Below are 24,406 nucleotides of genomic sequence, written 5' to 3'. Positions count from 1 at the left end.
CATGTGGTAATTTTTGGGTCACACATTGTATCATCACTTTTATGTCTAATTCTAGAGATCGTTGAGCCAATCTGGCATTGAATGACAGAATCGAAGCTGTTCTTGAATTTAATGACGACTCGCGCCAATCTGGATAGAATTTCTAACACCCATGTGGTAATTTTTGGGTCACACATTGTATCGTCATTTTTATATCTAATTCTAGAGATCGTTGAGCCAATATGGCATTGAATGACAGGACCGAAGCTGTTCTTGAATTCAATGACGACTCGCGCCAATCTGGATAGAATTTCTGACATCCTTGTGGTAATTTTTGGGTCGTACATTGTATCGTCACTTTATATCATAATTCTAGAGATCGTTGAGCCAATCTGGTATTGAATGACAGGACCGAAGCTGTTCTTGAATTCAATGACGACTCGCGCCAATCTGGATAGAATTTCTGATATTTTCGTATGGTACTTTGTGGGTCTCAAATTATATTATCACTTTATATCATAATTCTAGAGATCGTTGAGCCAATCTGGTATTGAATGACAGGACCGAAGCTGTTCCTGAATTCAATGACGACTCGCGCCAATCTGGATAGAATTTCTGATATTTTCGTATGGCACTTTGTGAGTCTCAATTATATTATCACTTTATGTCATAATTCTAGAGATCGTTGAGCCAATCTGGTATTAAATGATAGGACCGAAGCTGTTCTTGAATTCAATGACGACTCGCGCCAATCTGGATAGAATTTCTGATATTTTCGTATGGTACTTTGTGAGTCTCAAATTATATTATCACTTTATGTCATAATTCTGGAGATCGTTGAGCCAATCTGGTATTGGATGACAGGACAGCAAATTGTATAGAGACATGAAGCAATCTGCTAATGAATTTGACTTACAGGAAAAAACTTGATTCGAACACGGACAGACCAAAATAAGTGAGAAGTATATACGGCGCGTATGATAAAGAAGATCGAGTGCTGGCATCCGCGCTGTACTCGTGTTACCTGATGTCAAAGGAGCTGGGTGAACAAGTTGAAACTTGTAGCGTAAATAAGTATGAACAGGTAATATTCGTTTATTGTGTTATTGTGTGCATAAACTACCTATTACTTTATTTTATATGTGTTGAGGGGTATAGTCTAATCTGTCATTGTATTTTCAGTTACTCGTGGAGAAAGACGTAGACACCGTTGACGGTTAAAAATCATCATCATAATTTCGAAGGTGTAGCACTAAAAGCGATGCCTGCTAAGTACTTTGGTAAGTACTGTGGTTTATTTTATAAATAAAATCAAATGTTTGTATTTTTATTTTATACATAAATTAATGTGATACGTTTTATTGTTTCAGAACATGTCGAATAATTTAACAAACGTTAACGAAGATGATTTATTCTACCCTTACGCGCAAGATCCGCTTGCTGACTTCGATGAAAGGTATCCTGTTCAAGCGACTACCACAAAATCGACGGCGCCTCATGATAACAAGAGTCAAAAGCTGAAAAGTGATAAGAAGAGGAAGATAATTAAATCTAAAGTTAAATGCGGAAAATGGAAGCAGTCATCTTCATTTGTGCAAAATCGGAACGCGGAGAAAGCCACCAAGTTAATTAAAATCAGCATAGTGGATTTAGGTGCTTCAAATACAAGTGAAAATCAAGAAAAAAGTGATGTTTTAGTGAAAGCCCAATATGTGGTAAAAGATAGTTATGATGATATATTGGGACAGACTGAAAAATTAATTAACAATATTTCAAAGACATTGTGTAATTACAGTACTTGTATTTATATGTAACATGCGATTATTTCATAAATATGTTGGAATCGCATTTTCGTGTATTCACAACACAGTAAATTCCATCGCAAATAAAGTCTCTGACTAATGTCAGAGTACTACAAGCTATGGAAACATTTAATGTATATAGTAGAAATAGTTAATATGGTAACTGTTATTTCAAAATATATTTTTTTTATCTATTGTACTTTAAACAGTTTTATGAACTTAATAAATAAAATGTGTTTTTCAAATTTCGTTGTTTTACTAGAAAACCGTTAAATGAAACAAAATCATAAATCAATAACGCTATCATACTTGAGATAGACAACATAATTTTCAGTTTAGTCAAAAACTATAAATGTATCAAACATCTTCCTGTACCCCCTTCATTTTTTCCACAATCTTTATTTATAACTACATAATTATAGTTGTTACTCCATACCTTTGAACACCATTCTCTAAATTGTGCCCACGACATGTCTGTGCCTACATGTTCATCGTATACATGTTTTAGATTGATATCGTCCTGTTTAAATAATACTATCAAATTTGAATTATCTCTAACAAGTTGTTTAGGAATCTTAGTATGTTAGTAGGTCTGATTTAAATAAAAGCTATCTATATTTCTATGTCTCCCCATAGCAAAATAATCCCGCATGTTGCTTTGATTTTCACAGGCCACGTCGTCGAATATAATTATAGAATTCGAACGAGCCTCCTGCGGGCTTAGAACTTCATCTTTTTCATGAAATTTATAAAATGATACACCCGGTACCATTTTAACACATTTTCTAAATATTCATACTTTGGTTGACAAAGAGACTTGGAATATACATATAAATTTCTATAACGAAGACCATTTTTATGCAATAAAAGTCCAATCATTAAATTAGTTTTGCCGCAATTAGATGGCCCACAAATAATGCACCTTATTGTATTCGGCAATAGTTTTCCATGACGTCGAGTGTCGGAGCTCGATATAGGACAGATTTCAGGTAGTTTCAAAGCATGTTTCTGTTTCACAAATTTCATTATAAGTATAAAGGGATGACAATTTGTCTATTGCGTGTTATAGCTTTTACAGCAATGAAATGTATTTCTTGACGCAATGTTATTTAAACTTAAATATTGATGTGATATGCCGTCCCGTAGGTTATGAGCATTCTAATTCGAAATTGTGACAACCACAAACGGTGGTAATACAAGGATTAATAAATACTGTTTTGCGTTGTTGATTAGATAATTATTTTAAAACAGTTTATTGTTGTGTAAATATACCTGGTCTACTTTCAATTTGTAAATTGAACATTCTAGACGAGTTTATTGTTAAAACCCCACACGGAACGGAGTGAGCGCAAGCGAACGAAGTGAAGTTTTGTGTTTTAACGATAAAGTGGTCTAGAAAGCCAGGACAAAAATCTAGACTCAAAAAATTGTGATATGAAATCGACTCGTGCTATACTGGTGAGTGTTGTAGTTGCTAACCGATTGATCGTAATATTAAGAACCACACTCGATGTTATTGGGTATTTCTAGACCATCGAAGTGAAGGGATTCTTGAGTGTGCACGTGCGGTAACATCAGAAGGCGCATATGTGCGGGGCAACGCGGTTGTTAAAAATCCCACACGGAACGGAGTGAACGCAAGCGAACGAAGTGAAGTTTTGTGTTTTAACGATAAAGTGGTCTAGAAAGCCAGGACAAAAATCTAGACTCAAAAAAATGTGATATGAAATCGACTCGTGCTATACTGGTGAGTGTTGTAGTTGCTAACCGATTGATCGTAATATTAAGAACCACACTCGATGTTATTGGGTATTTCTAGACCATCGAAGTGAAGGGATTCGCGAAAATGTTCTTGGGCATTCTAGACCATCGAAGTGAAGGGATCCGCGAGAGCGCGCGCGATAGCGCGTTGGCGCTCGAGCGATCCGACTGAACGAAGATGGTCTAGAATGCCCAAGAACATTTTCGCGAATCCCTTCACTTCGATGGTCTAGAATGCCCAATAACATACTACTATCTCCTATTAAGTATGTTGTTTATAAAACGATTCCATTGCCAACTCCTCATGAAAAAACAAATCCTAATACTTTTGCTCTAATTACCTCTACTAAATCTTATATTGCGTTAACAGATGATAGATCACATTACTCTTTATTAGATAACATGCAACAATGCTCTGTGTTAAATAATGAATATTCTATTTGCCCATTAGAAAATATATTCTCTAGTGTTACAAATCCATGTTGTGAAACTAAGCTATTAACGGAAGTAACCTTATCTCTTCCTGATGAATGTAATTCTAAAATGTTATATGGTCTTATTGATATATGGCAAAAACTCAAAAATAATAGATGGATATTTGTTCAATCTAAAACAAGCAAATTAACTTTGAAGTGTAATAACGAAATGAAGGATTATTCTATTTCTGGAACCGGTATCTTAACTCTAGAAGAAAATTGTATTGGTTTTTCTAAGACTATACGGTTAGAACCGTCCACTGTAACCAACATAGCTATCAATAATTATTTTAATATTGATTTTGACATCATTCAAGATGATTGTTGTAAAAAGGATAATGTAAACAAGTCGATTCCTCTTTTATCTCCTTTAACTCTTAGTAATATTGACTTAGATTCTTTAAAACATTCATACAAACAACTTGACGATCTTGAACGTGACATCCACAGGATAAAAAACGAATCGCACTTTACTAAATATGCACATTATTATTCTTCATTTTCTATTCTTTGTATTTGTCTTATATTCCTTTACTTTGGTTACAAACTATATAACTATTGTTATAAAAACTATAAAAATCATAATTCACACTGTTGTATACAGATCTTTAATCAATGTACTACCACTCGCAAGAAGATGGTTGGATCTAATGTTACGAATTCCATTGAACTGAATGAAATTTCGGAAGCTTCAATTGAACCCGTTTATGGGACAATAAACAAAGCAAACACGTATAAAAGGAATATTGATAATAATTGAACTTAACTTACTTATCTTAGCCTATTCTAATTCTTAATCGTTTAATCTTATCTTAAAATGTTTCTATTTCTTATACTAATGTACTTTAGTTCCTAGCTTATACTATTCCTTAATTGTTTAATTCTTTTGTTTAAAATGTTCTTACTTAAGACTATCTTTTTTATAACGTTTATCTTAAATCTTATAATCTTATACTTTACATTGTTACAAGCAAATCTCTGCCTTTTTGATAACGTCGTACTTTTTCTTAACTTCGCTTCATCTCTTTACCATAAAGCTCAGTTTTAAGGGGGGAGATGTTATATCCTAATTTAATACTAAAGAATTGCAACATCGACAATATTCATTTTTCACAAGGAACTTCAACGTAAACAAATTCATTTTAATAAAACTCTTTTGCATCGATACGATAGTCAGTCAGCCTTTAACCGCGCGCGAATAGAGTCGTCAGAAATCAGAGAATTGCTTCATATAATTCTTTGTATTTTCTATAATAAAGTGTTTTTATCGTAGTTAATTAAAAAGTGTTTTTTTTAAAAAGACTGATACCAGCCGCTCCTAACAGTGCGTTTTTCTCTGGTTAAATTATTACCTGGAAATGGTCTCATTAAATGTTTGTCAAGAGCAAACGCTTCATCGCCTACTATTACAAATGGAAGCTTTGGTTCATTTGTGTTAGGTAGTTCTCTATTAACTGGTAAATTTAATGTTCCACTTCCCAATCGTATTCCCAAATTTGATCTTTTGAAAATGGCACTGTCTCCCTCCCTGCCGTAAGCACCTACATCAACTACAATGAAATTTAGATTGGCATCAGCAAGTGCCAATAAAACAATTGAAAAATATTTTTTATAATTGAAAAAACGAGAACCTGATAGTGCTGGGCACTCAATCCGCACGTGCTTGCCGTCTAGGGCGCCAATGCAGTTTGGAAAATTGGTTGTAGAAAAAAAAAAATTCTGCTATGTCGAGCCACATTTCCTTGGTAGGTTCAGACATTTCAATTGGTTGTAATATCTTCCAAATTACAACACACGTTTCTTTAATTATATGAGCAATAGTTGATCGGCCTATTAAAAAATCTTCTGATAAACTTTGGAAGGTCATTCCAGTTGACAAGTACCTGTGAACAAAAAATAAAATTATTTTTTTCATTTCAGTTGATGACTTATAAAAGAAATGGAAACATTTGAGAGATTACTACATAAGAGAGAAGAAAAAAGACAGTTTAAAGAGTGGTAGTGCCGCGCCAGCCAAGAAAAGAAACACTTCATATTTTCAGATGTTGTCTTTTTTGGATATTACAATAGAACATCGAAATAACGATAGCAACCTCAGTTTACCCGAAGATGAAAATAGTACCAGTTGTGATACGCTACCATCAACTACTAGTCCACCGCTAGTCACTAGTTCGCCATCTCTACCGTCGAACGCACTGACCAATTCTGAGCGTAGGAATAAGAATTTGACACCATTTCAAAAATCTATATTAAATAGAATGTCTGTCAATGAAGAAAATGATCCCGATAAAATTTTTTTGCTTTCATTATTACCTGACATGAAAACAATGACAGACAGTGAAAAATTCGATTTTAAATTTGAAATTATGACTGCAATAAAAAGAATAAAGTATAGCAAACCTACATCATTGTCATCAACTCCATCTACCAGTGCATATGAATATCTACCAAGACCATCAACTGTGCAATATAATCAATACAGATATAATCCTTCAAAAATTAGCTCCAACAACAATTCAGATAATTATGGTTATACGACTCGTACTCATGATTACGAAGACGATAGTATCGACTCACCCGCACATTCGCATTATTCAACTGAAGACCTTGAAGATATATTACAAACTCATAATATTGAAACTCAATCAGGCTTATTGCCTAATAACAACTCTGATGAAAGCGAATCGTAAATTGCTGCATTTAATAAGCACTCATAATGTCTAGGAGTAATATGAATATAATAATATAAGTGTATACCTATAAATAAATGAAGATTTGCAAATATGGATCATTAATTTATTTACCTTATAGTGACCATCAATCGTTCTGCAGGTGAAATGGAATCTCTGAATGTAGTATCTTTTTTCAAAATGTTGTTACTGTGATGCGAAAATAATTGAAAAACCTATCGGGAAAGGCTCTGTACTTTGCATAACGTTGAAACTGGCCATCTTGTAGTCTCGTAGAATTCAATGGGTGCACCCAATATTCTTTCCTGTATTTGTCTTCTTCTAAAGCCTCAGCAATTGCTATTACTGTAAAATAGTCCATTTTTCGTTTTTCGCACATCAAAAGTAATAACGGAACCAACGCAAGATCACTTTGTTTTCCCGTCTGTCTGTCCGTGTAGATAATACGGCACAACGCCACGACAGCGCTAGAGACACTGAACAAAGTTACGCAAGTTTACGCAACTGAATTTCTGCCGCGTAAGTTCGGCGCTTATGGTGTGTCATATTACCCGAATACGTCGGAACATGGTCGGAACGTAAACTCAGCCGCGGATCTTCGGTCGCGTACTTTCGGTATAGTGTGTTTAGACACTTAGACCCATAAAACTGTTCTGGAAAAACCAAGTAAGCACTTGGAAGGCTGAAAACCCGGGAAAACACTTGAAAAAAGAAAATTTTGCACCAAATTTAGAAGCTGCTCTAGTGAAATTACCCGTACAAATATATATTTTTTTTATGAGAGTTGCTAAGGTCGAGCCGAACGTTCCCGAACCTTGTCGAGCTCTGCCGAGGGGAAGCGAGGCGCGGTGGTCGCCCCCCGCGCTCGCGAGACGTGAGCGCGCGCCTCGCTCGGCGTATGTCCGCATGTCCGCGAAACGTTCGAATAAGCACACGCGCGAGTTAAGTCCAATGAGCCTAACGAGATATGCTTCGTTAGCTCAAATACAGCAACTGACTAAACTCTTTCCGAATTGCTAGATAAGTATTAAATTATTATAAAAGTTTGTGCTCCATTACATTTTATTGATATTATTCTGTAGTAACTCTGCCGGTTGTAAATAAAGTTTATTTGTATAGTCTAGGTGTACCAGTCATTTATCCCCTTCAGCCCCTGCAACGACAGCCCCAGTTTCAACGTCTCCCGACCCAACCGCGCCTTCAGAACCAGCTCCGGAGGACTTTTTGGTTTTGAGAAAGGAGTTGCTACTTCCGGGTCATCGAAGTCTGTATTGCAGACTTATTTAACCAGCAAAGTCCCCAACGGAAGAGGGCGTCGTGAGCTCGTGAACCAGACCGGAGAGTATTTTGTAGAGTTTTGCATATACAGCACCGAAAAAACCGCCGCCTCTAAACCGTAATGCACTTCTTCTTAATCCTACCAAGTCTAAGTTTATGGTTATAGGAAGTAATCAGAAAGTCTCGAAAGTTTTATTGTTGGACCCTAGACTTAGCATACGTGAGACGTGGGTTACCGGTGGAGCGTGCCACGGAAGCCAGAAACCTTGGCATTCTCATGGACAGTAACCTTAAATTCGAAAAGCATGTCGAAGACGTTGTTAAAAATTGCCTTTTTAGAATAAAAGTGCTCTATAAAATTCGAAGTTTACCCAGTGAGGAAGTCAGATTGCAGCTTTGTGAGACACTCATTTTATCAAGGCTAAATTATGGGAGTACTGTGATTGGCCCATGTCTTCTGGCTAAATCAAAACAGCGTTTACAACGAGTACAGAATGCATGCACTAGGTTTTGTTATAAGGTTCCCCCTAGAACCCAATCTTAAATCAGAAGGGAATCTTAAATATGAAATCCAGGACAGACCTGAACTTTGCAAGCCTAGTGCATTCTGTGGTTGTATTCAAGAAACCTTCATACTTGTACGCGAAGTTGCAGTGGGCTACCTATAGTTACTCTTCGCGGAGAATGGATAGCTTCTTGCTAAAAACACCCTTTCATCGTACCAGGACCTTTGAAGGAAGTTTTAGACATCAGGCGTCCAAATGTTGGAATGACTTACCACCTCCTCTCAGACGCTCTGTTTGTTAATCGACTTTTAAGAAGCACCTTAAAGGTTTGCTTGTGGAGAAACAACGGGCGTCCTGGTGGTAAAGCAACCTGTTGCCCAATATTATAATTATGTACTGATACTTTTGTTATTCACCATACGTATTATCTTTATTGTTAAAATTGTGCTGTTGCAGTGTTATTACCTATTCTCTATTAATATTTATGCATACCTAATATATAATTGTTCAAATATATTTTGTTTATATATGTAACTCTATCTGATAGATACCTACATTGCTTATTTGCGCTATGAGTCATGTCAGCTTCGCGGGATCCAACAGACGGAAAATTAAGGAGCGACTGAAAAACAGCGTCTGTTTCTTCGGAAATAGACACAATGCTGAGTTCGTGTCCTATTCACTGCTGTGCCACATTATTTACTGAGTTTTAAAAATTGTTTTATGATATTTTGTTGTTTTTACTCTGTTTGTAACACTTCGTATGTAATGTGTCACAATTTGTTGAATAAACATTTTCTCTCTCTCTCTCTCTCTCTCTCTCTCTCTCTCTCTCTCTCTCTCTCTCTCTCTCTCTCTCATTTTCTTTCGAATTTATTAATTTATTATTACCACACTGAATGCAAATGCGATACTGAACATGCACGAGAAACTAGAGACGAAGCCCTCTTAGTCTGTCTAGAAAAATGGAAAATCTAGAATTTATTATACTGACGGAAATCTGGAGCTCTATGTTGGAAAGAATAGACAAAACAAATAATTATCTTCAGAAAGAAACATTGAAACTGGACGTTGCAACCAATTTGTTCACTTCACTTTGATTTTATTACTAACCTCAGGGATAAATTTGATAACTTCGAATCATCTGCCAAAAAAAAGAACCCAGAATCTGACTACAAGGATCTATTTCAAAGAACAAGACGTAGAAGCTCACGGCAGACTTTTTTTGATGGCTCTGCGCCATCAGTCCAATTGAATGGAAAAGAGCGATTCAACGTAGAAACCTTTTTCCCAATAATCGATACCTTGAGTGTGCATCTAAAACAGCCACTAAGTTCATATAAGACCGTCAGTCAACGTTTTAGTTTATTTTTTCACTTAAAAACTCTTGAATTCCGAAGAGATACGACAAGGATGAAAAAAATTTTCTGAAACCTATCACGAAGATGTAAATGAAAAAGAGTTAGAAATAGAATGTCAACATTTAAAAGAATACTTAAAAAATGTTCAGAGTGAAAATGAAGCACCTAACAGTGTACAGGAAGTATAAATCTAATAAAGCAAAACAAAATTGAAGACACATTTCCTAACGTAGAAATTGCATTAAAAATATTTTTAAGCATGATGGTAACTAATTGCAGCGGAGAACGCTCTTTCTCCAAATTGAAACGAATAAAAAATGAATTAAGAATTACAATGCTAGAGACTAACTGTTACGGAAACATCTGTACACACCACAATTTCATTAAGTTTCTCGATAGCAGAACAGGTAAAGAAACATCTATGCCTTCACTAAAAAACTGGGTTACCACCCTCAAAAGTTTTCAGCGTATATGGAAACTTTTGAAATTGATAAATGTTAAAATTATGCGCCCCCGATATTTTAATAGTGATCCAAAAAAAAAGACGCGTATCTTAGTTTTAATTTCGTATTTTTATTATAATCATAGTTTTTAGTCGACTAATTTACTTGTATTTGTGTTAATTTTAGTATATAAAGTGTGTAAAATAGAAATTTGTGTATTTGAAGTGGAAATATTGGTGTAAATTCAAATCAGCTGATTGTCGTACGGAGACCAACGGACACCGACGTTACAAATTCGAAAATACGGACTAAAACCTGGGGAGTATTGCTTTGTTCCATATTATTACATTAGCTAGCGATAAATATTATTGCTATAACATAACAGTACATAGATCACACCAGAGATTAAAGTCCAACCTCACACCCGGCGCCGTTGTAGTCTCGCTTTGTTTTGACGTTAAGTAGAAACATAGTTGACGACAAAAAAACGGAAACACACAATGTTTTTCTATTTATTTACACACTTACAATAACATTATATTGTTGGCATTATATTGTATATTGTAGCAGTGTAAAACATAACTTTTTACTCCACAAATTAGACATAAATAATGTACACTAACATAATTTTAATTTAAGGTATATTGTATTTCTCTAGTTAAGTGAATTGTATTCTTTTGGAGAAATAAATTTCTTAAACCGTAAATAACGTACACAAAGCATTTTGTTATGTAGGTACTTATTGCAGATTGCTAAGTAAAATATTATTAACAATATTATAGGTATTTTCTATTTTTCTTGGAATAGTTACTGCTGCCTTTCCTTTATTATTTCAGATTCTGTCTAGTATGGCTCCCTGCAGCAAAAAGGACTTAGAACAAAAACTGAAGCAAGCCCTTTTTGAACTACAGGCGTCTCAAGAAGAATGCAAGAAGCTTCTAGAAGAACATGAAGAGAGTGAGGCAGAAGTAATTAATGTAAATAATAGAATACTGTCTTTAAAGAACGAGCTCACCGAGTTAGATGGTCGGTATAAGGACTTGCAACACCAACGGGACTACTTACAATCCGTGATCAACTCACAGGATGAATGTCGAAACAACCATGAGGCTGCTCTAAATCGTATCAGAGAACTAGAGCAACAGGTTGCTATAGCCTACAATACAATAAAAGCTCATGAGGACGAACATTCCATCAACGAGTCACAACAAACTATGGCGTTATACAATGAGTTAGTCCGTGGAGAAAATTGCCAAAATAATGAGTCCATGACCATAGATCTTACCTCAATGAGTGATAAATATAGTGATGATGATGAAGGTTGTGAAGAAACACATAAATTGAGACAAGAAAATTGTGAGCTCCAACGCCAATTAGCACGTTTACAGCAATTATATGGGAATGCACAGAAGGAAATCACTGAACACATCAAGGCAACAGAGTCCCTGGTTATTAATACGGAACGGCTTGAGTCTCTGGTGCACGACCGAAACCTGGAGCTGGAAACACTCCGCGCCAAAACAAGCAGCGAGTCTAGCGAGGATTTGCAGCGCGGGGGGTTGGTCGTAATTTCTGGAGCCTCACCGTCCACTAGCGCCGCATGTACCACGCTGCGCGAGACCGCTCCGCGAGGTACCGCGCCCCGTAGGGCTGCGAGACGCAGAGCCGCGCCGCCCAGTGCTGCGTCGCCTATTGCTGCGCCGGCCAGGGCTGCATCGCGTAGGGCTGCGACACGCAGAGCCGCACCGCCCATCGCCGCGTCGCCTATTGCTGCGCCGGCCAGGACTGCATCGCGTAGGGCTGCGACACGCAGAGCCGCGCCGCCCAGTGCCGCGTCGCCTAGTGCTGCGCCGGCAAGGGCCACATCGCGTAGGGTTGCGACACGCAGAGCCGCGCCGCCTATTGCCGCGTTGCCTAGTGCTGCGCCGGCAAGGGCCACACCGCGAAGAGCTGCGAAACGCGGTGTCGTGCTCCCCGACGGTGCGCCGCTGTCCGCAGTGATGTGCGACACCGCACCGCCCAACAACGAGCCGCCGTGTGCCGCGCTGCCGAGTGTCGCGCCGGCCGGTGATGTGCCGCCGGGAGCCGAGCCGCGGAGGGTCAGAGTCCGCGGAGCCTCGAGGCGCGGGGCGTCAGCGGCAGTGCCGCCTTCCGCGGCGCAAGCGCCTGCGGCGCCCCCGCCCGCTGCGCCGCCAGGTGGGGCGCTGCGAGGGCCCGGAAAGGTCGCGACCGCATTGCCGGACAACGTCGCGCCCCAGAAAGACTTTGTCCCGCGTCTAACGAAAAAGACTGTTGTGTTCTCGGACGATATAGGCATAGGTTTAGGACCACTTTTAAAAAACTCTTTTGATCATGACATTATTAATGTGTGCATGCCTGGCGCGTCATATTCACAAATCATCACAAAACTATTCCAGTGTAAATATGATGCGAACACTACCGTTATTCTTTTAGTAGGCAATAGTACAGGGCTCACAAAACAGCAGTTAACTAAGTATCATAGGTCGCTAATGACTGTTGAGTGTGGAAACTTAATTATTTGTTCGTTTCCATACTCAAATTCATTAGCTAGTGAGGAAAATAATTATATATTTTCTCTCAACCAACACCTTTACAACAGAACCTGTCATCACAGTAATATTATTTATTTAGATTTGAATAAGTTTATTCAAAATTGTTTAATAACGACAGATAGAATATATCTATCTAAGTACTTTAAAAAAATTATATGTTCAGTACTAGTTTTTTATATTACAGACATTTCTGCCAGACCAGGCAGTAAACTTATTGACTGTACTGTCTTCTACAGTACAAAACCTTTTATTGACGGTAGTCAGCCATGTACCACGAATGGTACTTCATCTTTAAACTAGACAATAAGACAAAAGAGAAGCTTGGAATATTAAAACTAGTTCACCAAAATATTCAAGGCTTCTCTGGCAAAGAATTGGACATAGAATTATTTTTAGAGACATTTTTTATTGACATTTTATGTATTACTGAGCATTGGTTTAAGGATTATGAATTGTTATTCGGTTTTGAAAATTATCATTTGGCTAGCGCTTTCTGTCGAAAGATCAAAATACGTGGTGGCTCCCTTATTTTTATCAGAAATAGTTTAAAATATAAAGAACGCAAAGATATCACTGGACTTTCGATAGAGGGCACTATGGAGATTTCATGTATAGAAACAGAGAAACATATTGTTGTGGCCGTATACAGACCCCCATACAGTGCTAACTTCACAGTTTTTGAATCAGTGATGGAAAATGTACTGAAGGTCATATCCAAAAGTAATAAATCCATTATAGTGTGTGGAGATTTTAACGTTGATTTATATGAAGTAGATTCAATTACAACTAGATTTCTAAGTTTGTTTACATCATTTAACCTTGTTAATATATTTATGGAGCCAACTAGAATTACAGAAACAACTGCCTCATGTTTAGACAACATTTTTTGCAATTGTGATTTCCAAGATAACAGTATCCTTAACTGTTTTAAGTCTGATCACAGTGGGCAGTTGGTTAGTTTTCCAGTACTTAAAAATGTGCAAAAAATTAAATTTAGTACTCGACCCATCACTGATAATCGGATAGAGAAATATCGAAATAGTCTTATTAGTAACTTACCTTGTCCAAACTTTGATACAGACAATCCTGACGATTTTTACAGGGATTTCTTCACTATTATCCATAAAGAATTTGAAAATAATTTTCCTCAAAAGGTAGTTACCAACAGTCAATCATTCAAGTTCAGTGACTGGGCTACCGTAGGCATTCGCAAAAGTAGAAATACTCTTTATTCTTTATATGAGGAAAAAACGTATACACACGCTGATAGTTTCAAAAGCTACGTCAAAAATTATTCTAAAATATTTCGAAGAGTGTGTTATACAGCCAAACAGATGCATATTAGTAGTAAAATAAAGACCGCGGATAATAAAATAAAGGCAGTTTGGCAAGTAATAAATAGTGAAACAAAGGCTTCTAAACCGCGTGAATTAGAATACAATATAGAATCGGGCACTGGGTTAGTAAAACAAGATAAAGATGTAGCTGAAGTTTTTGATAAATTCTTCACGAACATCCCTGTAAAAACTACAGAATCTCTCAGGTCCTCTCCTGTTCAAGCTGATATATTATTAAAAAGTAATGTTACTGCTTGCACTGAATTATTTGATTTTAAACGCGTTGATCCGAGTAGTATTGTTAAAGTATTCAAACAGCTGAAACTTAAAACCTCGAAAGATTTATGGGGATTGTCTGTCAAATTGATGAGCTCTGTTATTGATATCTTAGCACCATATCTAGCTTACATTTTTAATATGAGTGTTGAAAATGGCACTTTTCCAAATTTAATGAAAATCAGTAAAGTTATACCTCTTTTTAAATCGGGCACAAAATCAGACCCCACGAATTATAGACCGGTTTCTATTCTACCAGTACTTAGTAAAATTTTCGAGAAAATTATTCTCGACCAACTGCTATGTCATTTTAATTTAAATAACTTACTCCACAGCCAGCAGTTTGGTTTTACTAAGGGTCGGTCTACAACAGACGCGAGTGTGACATTTGTTCGACACATTTTCGATGCTTGGGAGAAGTCGCAGAATGCCGTAGGAGTATTCTGTGACTTGTCTAAGGCGTTCGACTGCGTGGATCACGAGACCTTGCTTTTGAAATTGAGGCACTATGGACTAAATAATGGAGCTCTCAGTTTGTTAAATTCATATCTAGGTGGTAGGATACAAAAGGTACAAATCAATAGTACAACTTCTTCGGGCTCTCATGTTCAAATGGGAGTTCCTCAAGGATCCATTTTGGGTCCGTTTCTTTTTTTAGTGTACATAAATGATTTACCTTATGTAGTACAGAACCAAGCTGACATTGTGCTGTTCGCGGATGACACTTCTCTTATATTTAAAATCGACAGAAAGTTAGAGGAATTTGACGAAGCAAACAGCGCTGTGTCGCAGGTTCTAAGTTGGTTTACAGTAAATAACCTAGTTCTAAATGCTAAGAAAACGAAGTGTATTAAATTTGTTCTACCAAACGTAAAGAAAGTAAATAATAACATTAAAATTAACGATGAGAAACTAGATTTTGTTGAACACACAGTTTTCTTAGGAATTACTGTAGATTCAAAACTTCAATGGGGCCCACATATTGTATCACTAGCGGGCAAGCTAAGTTCAGCAGCATATGCCGTCAGAAGGATCCGACAACTCACAGATGTACCCACTGCTAGACTTGTCTACTTCAGCTACTTCCACAGCATAATGTCTTACGGTATTTTGCTGTGGGGTCGAGCCGCTGATGTAGAAACTATTTTCATCATTCAAAAAAGAGCAGTTCGCGCTATTTATAAGCTGCGTTGTCGGGACTCTTTGAGGGAGCTGTTTAACCCTTAAGCAGGCCGCGGACATATGTGTCCCACATTGATTTTTCGATGCTGTAGCCAGGTTTTGGCAATAAAGAGTCCACAATCTGTCAAAATTTAATCGTAAATATATACTCTATGGTTCCGAATTTTCAAACTTTGTGTATCCGAACGTAAGTGACACTGACAGCCATTCGAGTTTCGTCTGTCCGTTAGAGACGTGTTTTTGAGTGACTGTGGTGGTTTTATACAGATTATGGCGAAACAAAGAAAGATAAGTCGTGCAATTTTTTGATATGTTAGAGATTTTGAATTTTCCTAACAGGATTTGCATTATTTCTAGTTGATTTCTTGCTAAATTGTCTAAAACAAGGCAAATAATAATGTGGGGAACATGTGACCAAAGCCTGTTGAGTCGAACTTATTTGTGGGAGCTATATATCCTTTGCCTGTTCAAATCACCAATTTTTTTATACTAGCCTTTGCACCCGACGTTACTTGTGTTTTTTTTTAAACATATTTGTTTTACTAAAAACTACGCATCATTTCGATTACACACAAATTTATTATGATTATGTTATACACAAATTATACTAAATTCGGGATTCATAATAAAATGTGAAATAAATGGGATTTATAATAAAAAGTATTTGATTTACTTACCACATAATAACCTCTATAAATATAAAAAATTAATACAATTATTTTTAAATTAAATTATTTATAAATAAATAATTAAATAAGTAATAGCAATTACAATTTAAAATAATAATGATCTAGTAATCAAACACTAGAATTATGAACAGACAAACATTCGACATTTATATATAGCTATCACATAAAGGATAGTCTCTATCCAGGCAATGGGATTATGTTTTCCCACATTTTTTTTCAGGACTTTCAGTGTTTTTTTTCTGAATGTGTTGATAAGGAATCATACAGGCCGCTATTCAAAGCCTAAATCCATATATAACACTTTATTTCTTACAGCAGTTCTTCGGGGCCTGTTTAAGGGTTAAAGAAATAAATATACTGACGGTCGCAAGTCAATATATATATGAAAACATTATGTATGTACGTAAAAACTTATCTCTCCTTCCGAGAAACTGTGAAAGGCATACTTACAATACAAGAAATAAACATAAAATTGCTATTCAAAATTCTAGATTAAGTAAATTAAATTCATCTTTTTTGGGGTTATGTATACGTTTTTACAATAAAATACCAGATAATATTTTAAATTTGTCAGAAAATAAATTTAAAGCTCACGTGAAGCTTACTTTATGTAAAAAAGCTTATTATAAGATTAATGACTACCTAAATGATAAAAATGTCTGGTATTGAATGTGTTCCTCTAGTTATTAAATAACTTGTAATGTATATCCTCATTGGTTTTTAAAAGATGTGTTGCTGTTGCAGTTTCTTGTCATTTCTTCTCCTCAGCCATAACACCTTGCGAAATGACGTAAATTCAAAAATGTTACATTGACCTTCAACAAGTTTATCCATGATAATTACGTTGAATAAATGATTCTGATTTCTGATTTCTGATTTCTGATTGAAAACTTTTTTGGGCAAGTGCGGGCTTATAATTTTAGGAACAATGATCCAAATTGCCATACATTCAAAAATACGTTTAGATCATTATTGATCACAACATTTATTAAATTTCACTCTGAAGGCTATAATTGTGAAGAGGATTCAAGTGAACAACTACTAAAATTTAAAACCTTATTTGAACAAAATGTGCAAGATCACGAGAAATCAGCTGTTGCCGGTGGTGTTTGTCAACCTGAATCCTCTGGCCTTCAGACTTTAGGACAAACTATTCAGACAACAGCAATCCAAGAAAGACTCCAAGTACACTCACGCGCTTATACTGCAGGGTGGGTTACAAGGAGAATTCTGTCAAAAATACATTGTCGGCAGTGTGAGTCTGATTTAATAATGAGAGAACCAAACTTAAAAAAAAACAAATATTAATAACTGGATCTCAGTTAGGGAATTTAAAAGTGTTAAAGAAAAGAAGTTAACCTACCCAGCTGAAAGTATTGTTAGATTATTTGGAAACATCAATCTAGAAGCAAACGAATACTTGGAAACTGAACCTGAGAAAAGGGGTATTATAAAAAAACTAAAAAAAATATATAAAATCTAAGTATTCCTTAGACTTTTTGAAATGTGAAATACATAAGGATGCTGTTGCTGACTGTTTTATTCAAATAGCATTTAGATTGACCGTGTTTAATTGGTGCAATATTATAAATAAAATATTAAAAGGAACAGATGTTTATAGATTAAGAAATAAAAGATTGCCTCAGATGCAATTAAAGGCATATAATATATATGTAACTAAGTTGAAAAATAAAAGAATTAATAAATAGCATCACATATTTCATTTCAAATTCCCATTTCAAATTCGGAACAAACTTAGAGAGAATCGTTTGTCTGGTGGTAAGTGTTTAATTAAAGTGTATTTCATCTGGAATTATTTCGTTGTGTTTATTATGTTTTATGTAGAAGTTATTCGGGTTGCTAATGGTGTTGTATATCATTGTAGTAAATGGACATGAACTGACTAATGATGTCTCCAGCAAGAGCGACGATACCGAACTAGCTGCACTTCAATTTGATGATCGTTTCGTAACAGTAAGTTTTAATTCTAAGTGTGGATCATATTTAACTGATATCACGTGGTGTCCAGTATTTGCGCCCGATTAATGATTATAAGCTTGCCGCCTATTACATGGCTGTGATACAAAGCCGGGAAAGAGTGGGCGTGCAAACTATACACCTCTGCCTTTCCCTTTGGGCATTCCGGCGTGATGCTATGTTATTTTGTGTTGTTAATTTACATAATGAGGTTGTTAAAAGTTACAAAAAGTGTTGTCATAATAAAAATTTTACTTTCAGTCACCTGTAAATATACTACGCCCCGTCAACACCTCTCGAGTTGTGACTAGATGCACCCTTCCCAGGAATACGTCGAATTTGCATAAGAGGTACCTGCAGAAACAAAAACGATGGTGTAGGGAGAAAGCTGCAAAACTCAAGGCAATCAAAGTCAACTTCTGTAAAGAAAAATAAAGAAAAAAGCTCCTCTAAAGTAAACATGAAGTCCATGCAAGAAACTCAAACAGTGTTAGAGGATAATAAGAAAAAAGCACATGAAACTAACGAGCAAATGCCAGAGTCTAAAGAGGTTGATATTTCGCTTCATGAGTCCTCTGTCGAGGACATATTGAAGAGTAATGAGATTCCAAATACGAGTAGTATAACGGTAAGTTTGATAAGTTTAAATTTGTATAAAAACAACCGAAACGAGTATCTATTCTGTTATTTCATCACAAGGATGAAAAGGGTAGGGCTTAAAAAGGCTAAAATTGCTACCACCCAAAGCTACTAACTTCCAAGGCAAATAATTCAATTTAAAAAAAAGAGCTGTCATGTTCTATAAGAGCGGTTTCCACAGAGCAATTTTTTTACTATGGAACATTTCCGTCTGATGCATAGCATCTCTACCTGGTCTGTGGAGACTAACTAGTTTGTCACTGATGTCCATAGAATGTGGTATTCTCAATACCATAGATTTTGAAGAAGTGATTAACGATTTTGCTCATCTTAAATTTAGAAGGGTACCTTTGTAATCAACATAGAATTTATTTGCTAAGCGAGTTACTTTTGTAGATTATTTTTTATTTTTCCTGTTTTTTTATAGTTAATAACTAAATAAAAATTAATTTAGAACCGAGTTTGTCTACTTTCTTTATCTATTATAACGAAATAGTGTTTTCTTTAGGTCATAGGGGCTCCATGATCCTAATGTGCCCAGGGCCTCAAATAGTTTTTTAAAGACGGCCCTGGCGCCGGTGGACCGCTTTTTAGCTTCAAAAATACTTACCTAAATCAAATGATTCCTACCTAATCACAACATTCATATAAAAAAAAATCACCTACCTAAACAAACACACACAGACGCGCGAGGGCAGATGTAGGACAGTTGGGCATTTAGTTTTCTGAAATGGTGCTTTCAGAAGGGTTTTCTGAATAACAAAAAACTACATGTAAGTATAATTATTGTTTATTTATTTTGTGAAATACATTTTTTTTAAACATTTTGGTTATCTATAATTCTTTCGCAATATTGGAATGATACTTCTCCAGCTGGGGAAACGAAATATTCGGCAAAATAGTCTCTAATATCACGTCCAGTGCGATTGGACCTGAATTGTGAATTTATTGGCATGTCATAAGGTGCTCCCACACAGCAGTTATATAACGTTATAGAATGTTGCTTAACTTTTGTTGTTCTACTTTTTTTAACAAATTATAACAAAAGTTATAAATTGTTAATAATGTTATAAAACTTAATTCAACAAAATGTTTTACAACTGATTACAACATGTTATAACAAAATATAACTTTTGTTGTATAACATGATCAGAACCTTAGCGGGACGTTAGCGGAAGGGCGCGGGGGGATTGCGCGCGCGTTCGTCTCGTCACGTACGCATCTTTAGTCGGTTCGGTTAGTGAAGTGGTGAAGCACGTATTATATGTGATTTGACAAAATGTCTGGTTTTACTTGGAGTAATGAAAATGTGATCACATTGATTGAACTATTTCAAGAGAGACAAGTCTTGTGGAATACGCAGATGGATGAATACAAGGATCGAAATAAAAAACATGACGCGTGGATGCAAATTGCGGCTGAATTTAATTTAGATAAACAGGCGATTGAAAAAAAAATGCGGTCACTTATAGGCCAATTTCAGAGAGAGTGTAAGAAGCCTAAATCAGGTGCGGGGGCTGACGATATACCTAAATGGTTTGCGTATAAAAAACTTTTATTTTTAAAAGATCGAAATAAGCCAGAAGAAACTGTTGATGGGGGATTGTCGGTGAGTAATAATTTTAACTATGGTTAATAATAGCTAGAAGCCCAATCCAGTAAACCTTGGTGTGAAAAATAATCAGCAAACTCATTTCTTATTACTTTCCCATCTTCTGTCTGTGTTTCAACTGGTTGCAGTGATGTTAACTGCTGTGTATCTGATCTCCATTGTCCGGAAGTATGCGTACCATCTGAATTTTCCTTATCATAATATTGAGGTGGGGCGTAAATAGTGCTTGATTTGGTTTTCCTCAAAAAATTATGTAGAAGCACACATGCCATAATTAAAGTAGTAGTCTTTTGTGGATCTAATAAAATTATACTTCGTAATACTCTAAATCTGGCTGACAAAATTCCAAACGCATTCTCTACCGTTCTTCTTGCGCGGCTCGTTCTATAATTAAATTTTCTCTCTTTAGTATTGTTGTCCTGGGGTCCTAGAAAAGGTTTTAGCAAATGCTTTTCTAACGGAAATGCGTCATCTGTTACAAATACATAAGGAACAGGTGTGGTTCTTCCTGGAAGTGGGCAATCTCTTGGTAAATTCAAATTACGTTCAATTATTTTTTTTCGTAAGAGTGTGTTTGCAAATACTCCGCCATCAGTTATACGTCCTTGGCACCCAATATTTACGTATAAAAAATTATATTCAGCGTCAACCAATGCTAAAAGAACAACACTATAAAATCCTTTGTAATTGTAATATTCGCTTCCGCTTCCTATTGGTTTTTGTATGGCTACGTGTTTTCCGTCGATACTTCCCAGGCAATGGGGAAAATTCCACAGATTAAAAAATTTATTTGCAACCTGTAACCATTCTTGAGCAGATGTTGGCATCTGAAATAAAATAAAACATATACATTTAAATTGTTTCATAGTAAACTTCCACACTAATCTAGCTTTATTTAATAAATTAGCCATTGATGTGACACGTATAACAAGAATAATTTAAAATACTACATGAGAAAGGTTCAAATTGTAGCGGCAACGCATGCGCGATAATATTTTTTGGAATTGAAAGCGACAACTGCCAGGTAGTGTTGTACTAGTTAAAGAATCAATTATAATCTCAACTGCGTTGCCACTACAATTTGCGCAAGTGTAATTCTGATGAGTTAACGCACTTAATTATTATTATTCATTTCAGGTCAACGAAACTGAAAGCGAAAAACAAATAAGTGACACTAATACTGACTCCGGCGTACCAAATGAGAAGCCATTCACTGCCCCGAAAACATTTCGTAAAAGATTCAGGCCACAAGTTACAGAAGATAAAACATCAGAGGAAGCTTTGAAACTCTTAAAAGAAATGTATGAGAGTAGACGCGAGAGAGACGAAACTGATATTTTTGGAGAATATGTCGCAAGAAAACTTAAAGAAATCAAAAATACTCATGCCAGAAATACCGCGCAATATCATATTAATAATATTTTGTTCAGTGCTTCCACGGGAGAATATGATTGGCCAACCAATACGATGGAGAGACCCAGTAATGCTGCTGGTGCTTTCGGATACAACAGTGTACCAAGTCCATCCACTTCTTCGGTTAATATTAGCACTGATAGCAGAGAATATATCAATACACCAAGTCCATCCACTTCATTGGATAAAACTTCAATTACCAACGTCCCACAATTCAGTGAAGATTCTACGCAATCATTTGATGATTTGTTGCAATCAATCCAAAACAAATGATTACTTTGGATCAACATTCGTTTTTCGTTTTCTTGCTATATTTGTCATTAAAAATACTGCAAAATTAAATTTTAGCTTATTGTATTTTCATTAAACATTTCTGAACAAAATGTTATTAATGTTAACATTGAAATAAAAGTATTGATTTGTACTTACGTGTAAATATTCTTGTAATCCCTCGACGAGAGCCTCGCATACTTCCGGTATGATCATACTTATAAGTTGGTGTGATATTTTGAACACATCTCCAAGACTACCGTAACTGCAACCGGTTGCTAAAAACCTTAATGTAACTGCAAATCTTTCTGTATAATTTATAGATTTCCTCCAATTAGTATCCTGCTTAGCAATATTCTTTCCGACTAAATTCAGGAGAAATTCAAATTCTGAACTGTTCATTCTTAAAAAATCGTTCAAACAGCCATCAATACCCAAATCCTCCAAATATTTTGTAGCACTGTAATGTTCTCTCGCTTTCAGAGTTCGACGCATCCAGTAAGATCGCCTTTTCTTCTTTTTTTTCAAACAAAAAATAAAGGCCAAACCTATTAGCACTTCCTCCATTATGACTCACTACCAGCCTTCTCGAAAGACAAACCCAAACTGATTGTTACATAATGTTATATGATGTTATACAACGTATTCAACCAATGTGGGAGCGTTTATAACATATAACATTTCTTAACAAGGTGTAGCGTATTGTTACACACTGTTATAAAATGTTATCGTGTTACAAACTGTTTTATAGCGTTATATAACTGCTGTGTGGGAGCACCTATAAAAGTAATGCGACAATGTATCTTCAAAGTTGTAACCGTCTCTCCTTCTCACAAAATTATGTAAAACGCAGGCTGTTTTCGTAACCAGGCCAGCGAAATCGGGGGGTATAGTCATAGATGTATGGAAAATTCTCCATTTGTTTGATAGGATCCCGAAGACACATTCAACTAACCTTCTAGCAGATGCAAGCCTGTAGTTGAAAATCCGTTTCTTTGTAGTCAAGTTATTTCTAGGGTATGGTCTTTTGGCGGTGAGGGTGTGCTGCCGCCAAAGGATGTTTTCGGGGTACCGAACTGAGCATAGTACCCCGCTAGCCACAAGTTAGTAGTGTGACTAGGGATCGACGATCCGACAGTGTTGTGTTGGAAGTTGTATATATGCGTCTTTGCCGTGAAAACTTCGATACCGCGTTTCACGACCGCTTGAAGAACGTGGCGCCATCTGTTGCATGTGAGCGGAACTAGGTGGCCAACTAGTTGGGTCCGCTACATCACTCCCCCCCTCAGACCGAAGGTCGATTCAAGTGCTTCAGTGCTCTTCAGGAATGCCGTGTTGCCTGTAATCCCAGTGAGTCGGGAAGAGGGGTGTACGGCGTGAGTTGTGCTCTTATCCACGGTGAGTCGGGATGGGGAGCTGCTCCTATCCGCGGTGAGTCGGGATTGTGGAGCCGGCGACTGGCGTGAGGCGAGAAGGCGGCCTGCCACGTGGAGCGCGTGCTCGACAGCGTGGTATGGCAGTGGACCTCGTGTGCTGTGTCGCTGTTGCGTGCGGAGTGCCAGGTCCAGGCAGCTAGGGCAGCTGGTCATGGAACTGTAGATGCTCCGAAGTCCTGGTGTGGAGTGTCAGGTGTCCAGGCAGCGTCGTAGGCGGCTGGCAGGTGGACGTGCTGATGATGCTCCGACTGAAGGCTGATGATGAACGCCTGTTGAGGGTTGATGCGGGGTGATTGATGCTGGTGGCGGATGATGCAGGTGCGACGCAGTTGACTCCGACTCCCAGAAGGTGTAGGCAGGAAGTGTTCTGTCGAGGGTCACCAGTTTGGCGGTGAGGGTATGCTGCCGCCAAAGGATTTTTTCGGGGTACCGAACTGAGCATAGTACCCCGCTAGCCACAAGTTGGTAGTGTGACTAGGGATCGACGATCCAACTGTATTGTGTTGGAAGTTGTATATATGCGTCTTTGCCGTGAAAACTTCGATACCGCGTTTCACGACCGCTTGAAGAACGTGGCGCCATCTGTTGCATGTGAGCGGAACTAGGTGGCCAACTAGTTGGGTCCGCTACAGTCTCAAGAAGTTATTACTTATTGGGAACGCTTCATCACCAACAAACACGTACGGCATTGGTGATGTATCGATAC

General features: G+C 36.9%; 3 protein-coding genes and 1 long non-coding RNA gene across 4 annotated transcripts; 3 read left to right on the top strand and 1 right to left on the bottom strand.

Annotated features, from left to right (window-relative positions):
• The first annotated feature begins 925 nt into the window (after window positions 1-925).
• Window positions 926-1,484, top strand: LOC126376901 (uncharacterized). Its single transcript, XR_007567772.1, has 3 exons — window positions 926-1,063; window positions 1,162-1,259; window positions 1,350-1,484. It is a non-coding gene; the product is annotated as an uncharacterized LOC126376901 (long non-coding RNA).
• Window positions 1,485-11,144: 9,660 nt separating this feature from the next.
• LOC126376789 (tropomyosin-1, isoforms 33/34-like) lies at window positions 11,145-18,765 on the top strand. Its single transcript, XM_050024336.1, has 4 exons — window positions 11,145-11,928; window positions 12,295-12,492; window positions 18,239-18,327; window positions 18,592-18,765. The coding sequence occupies exons 1-4, from the start codon at window positions 11,145-11,147 to the stop codon at window positions 18,763-18,765; spliced, it is 1,245 nt and encodes a 414-aa protein (XP_049880293.1).
• Window positions 18,766-19,743: 978 nt separating this feature from the next.
• Window positions 19,744-24,400, bottom strand: LOC126376869 (putative nuclease HARBI1). The gene is made up of 2 exons (XM_050024424.1): window positions 22,424-24,400; window positions 19,744-21,408 (listed from the first exon to the last, which is right to left on the bottom strand). Exons 1-2 carry the CDS (start codon window positions 22,829-22,831, stop codon window positions 20,602-20,604), a joined length of 1,215 nt encoding a protein of 404 aa, XP_049880381.1. The 5' UTR covers window positions 22,832-24,400; the 3' UTR covers window positions 19,744-20,601.
• On the top strand, window positions 20,249-22,420 carry LOC126376886 (uncharacterized). Its single transcript, XM_050024444.1, has 2 exons — window positions 20,249-20,578; window positions 21,719-22,420. Exons 1-2 carry the CDS (start codon window positions 20,249-20,251, stop codon window positions 22,265-22,267), a joined length of 879 nt encoding a protein of 292 aa, XP_049880401.1. The 3' UTR covers window positions 22,268-22,420.
• Window positions 24,401-24,406: the final 6 nt, after the last annotated feature.

Source organism: Pectinophora gossypiella, chromosome 21 (assembly GCF_024362695.1).
Source record: "Pectinophora gossypiella chromosome 21, ilPecGoss1.1, whole genome shotgun sequence".
Lineage (NCBI taxonomy): Eukaryota > Metazoa > Arthropoda > Insecta > Lepidoptera > Gelechiidae > Pectinophora > Pectinophora gossypiella.
Note: the sequence above shows the minus strand (reverse complement) of the source record. Positions and strands in the feature narration are given on the sequence as shown.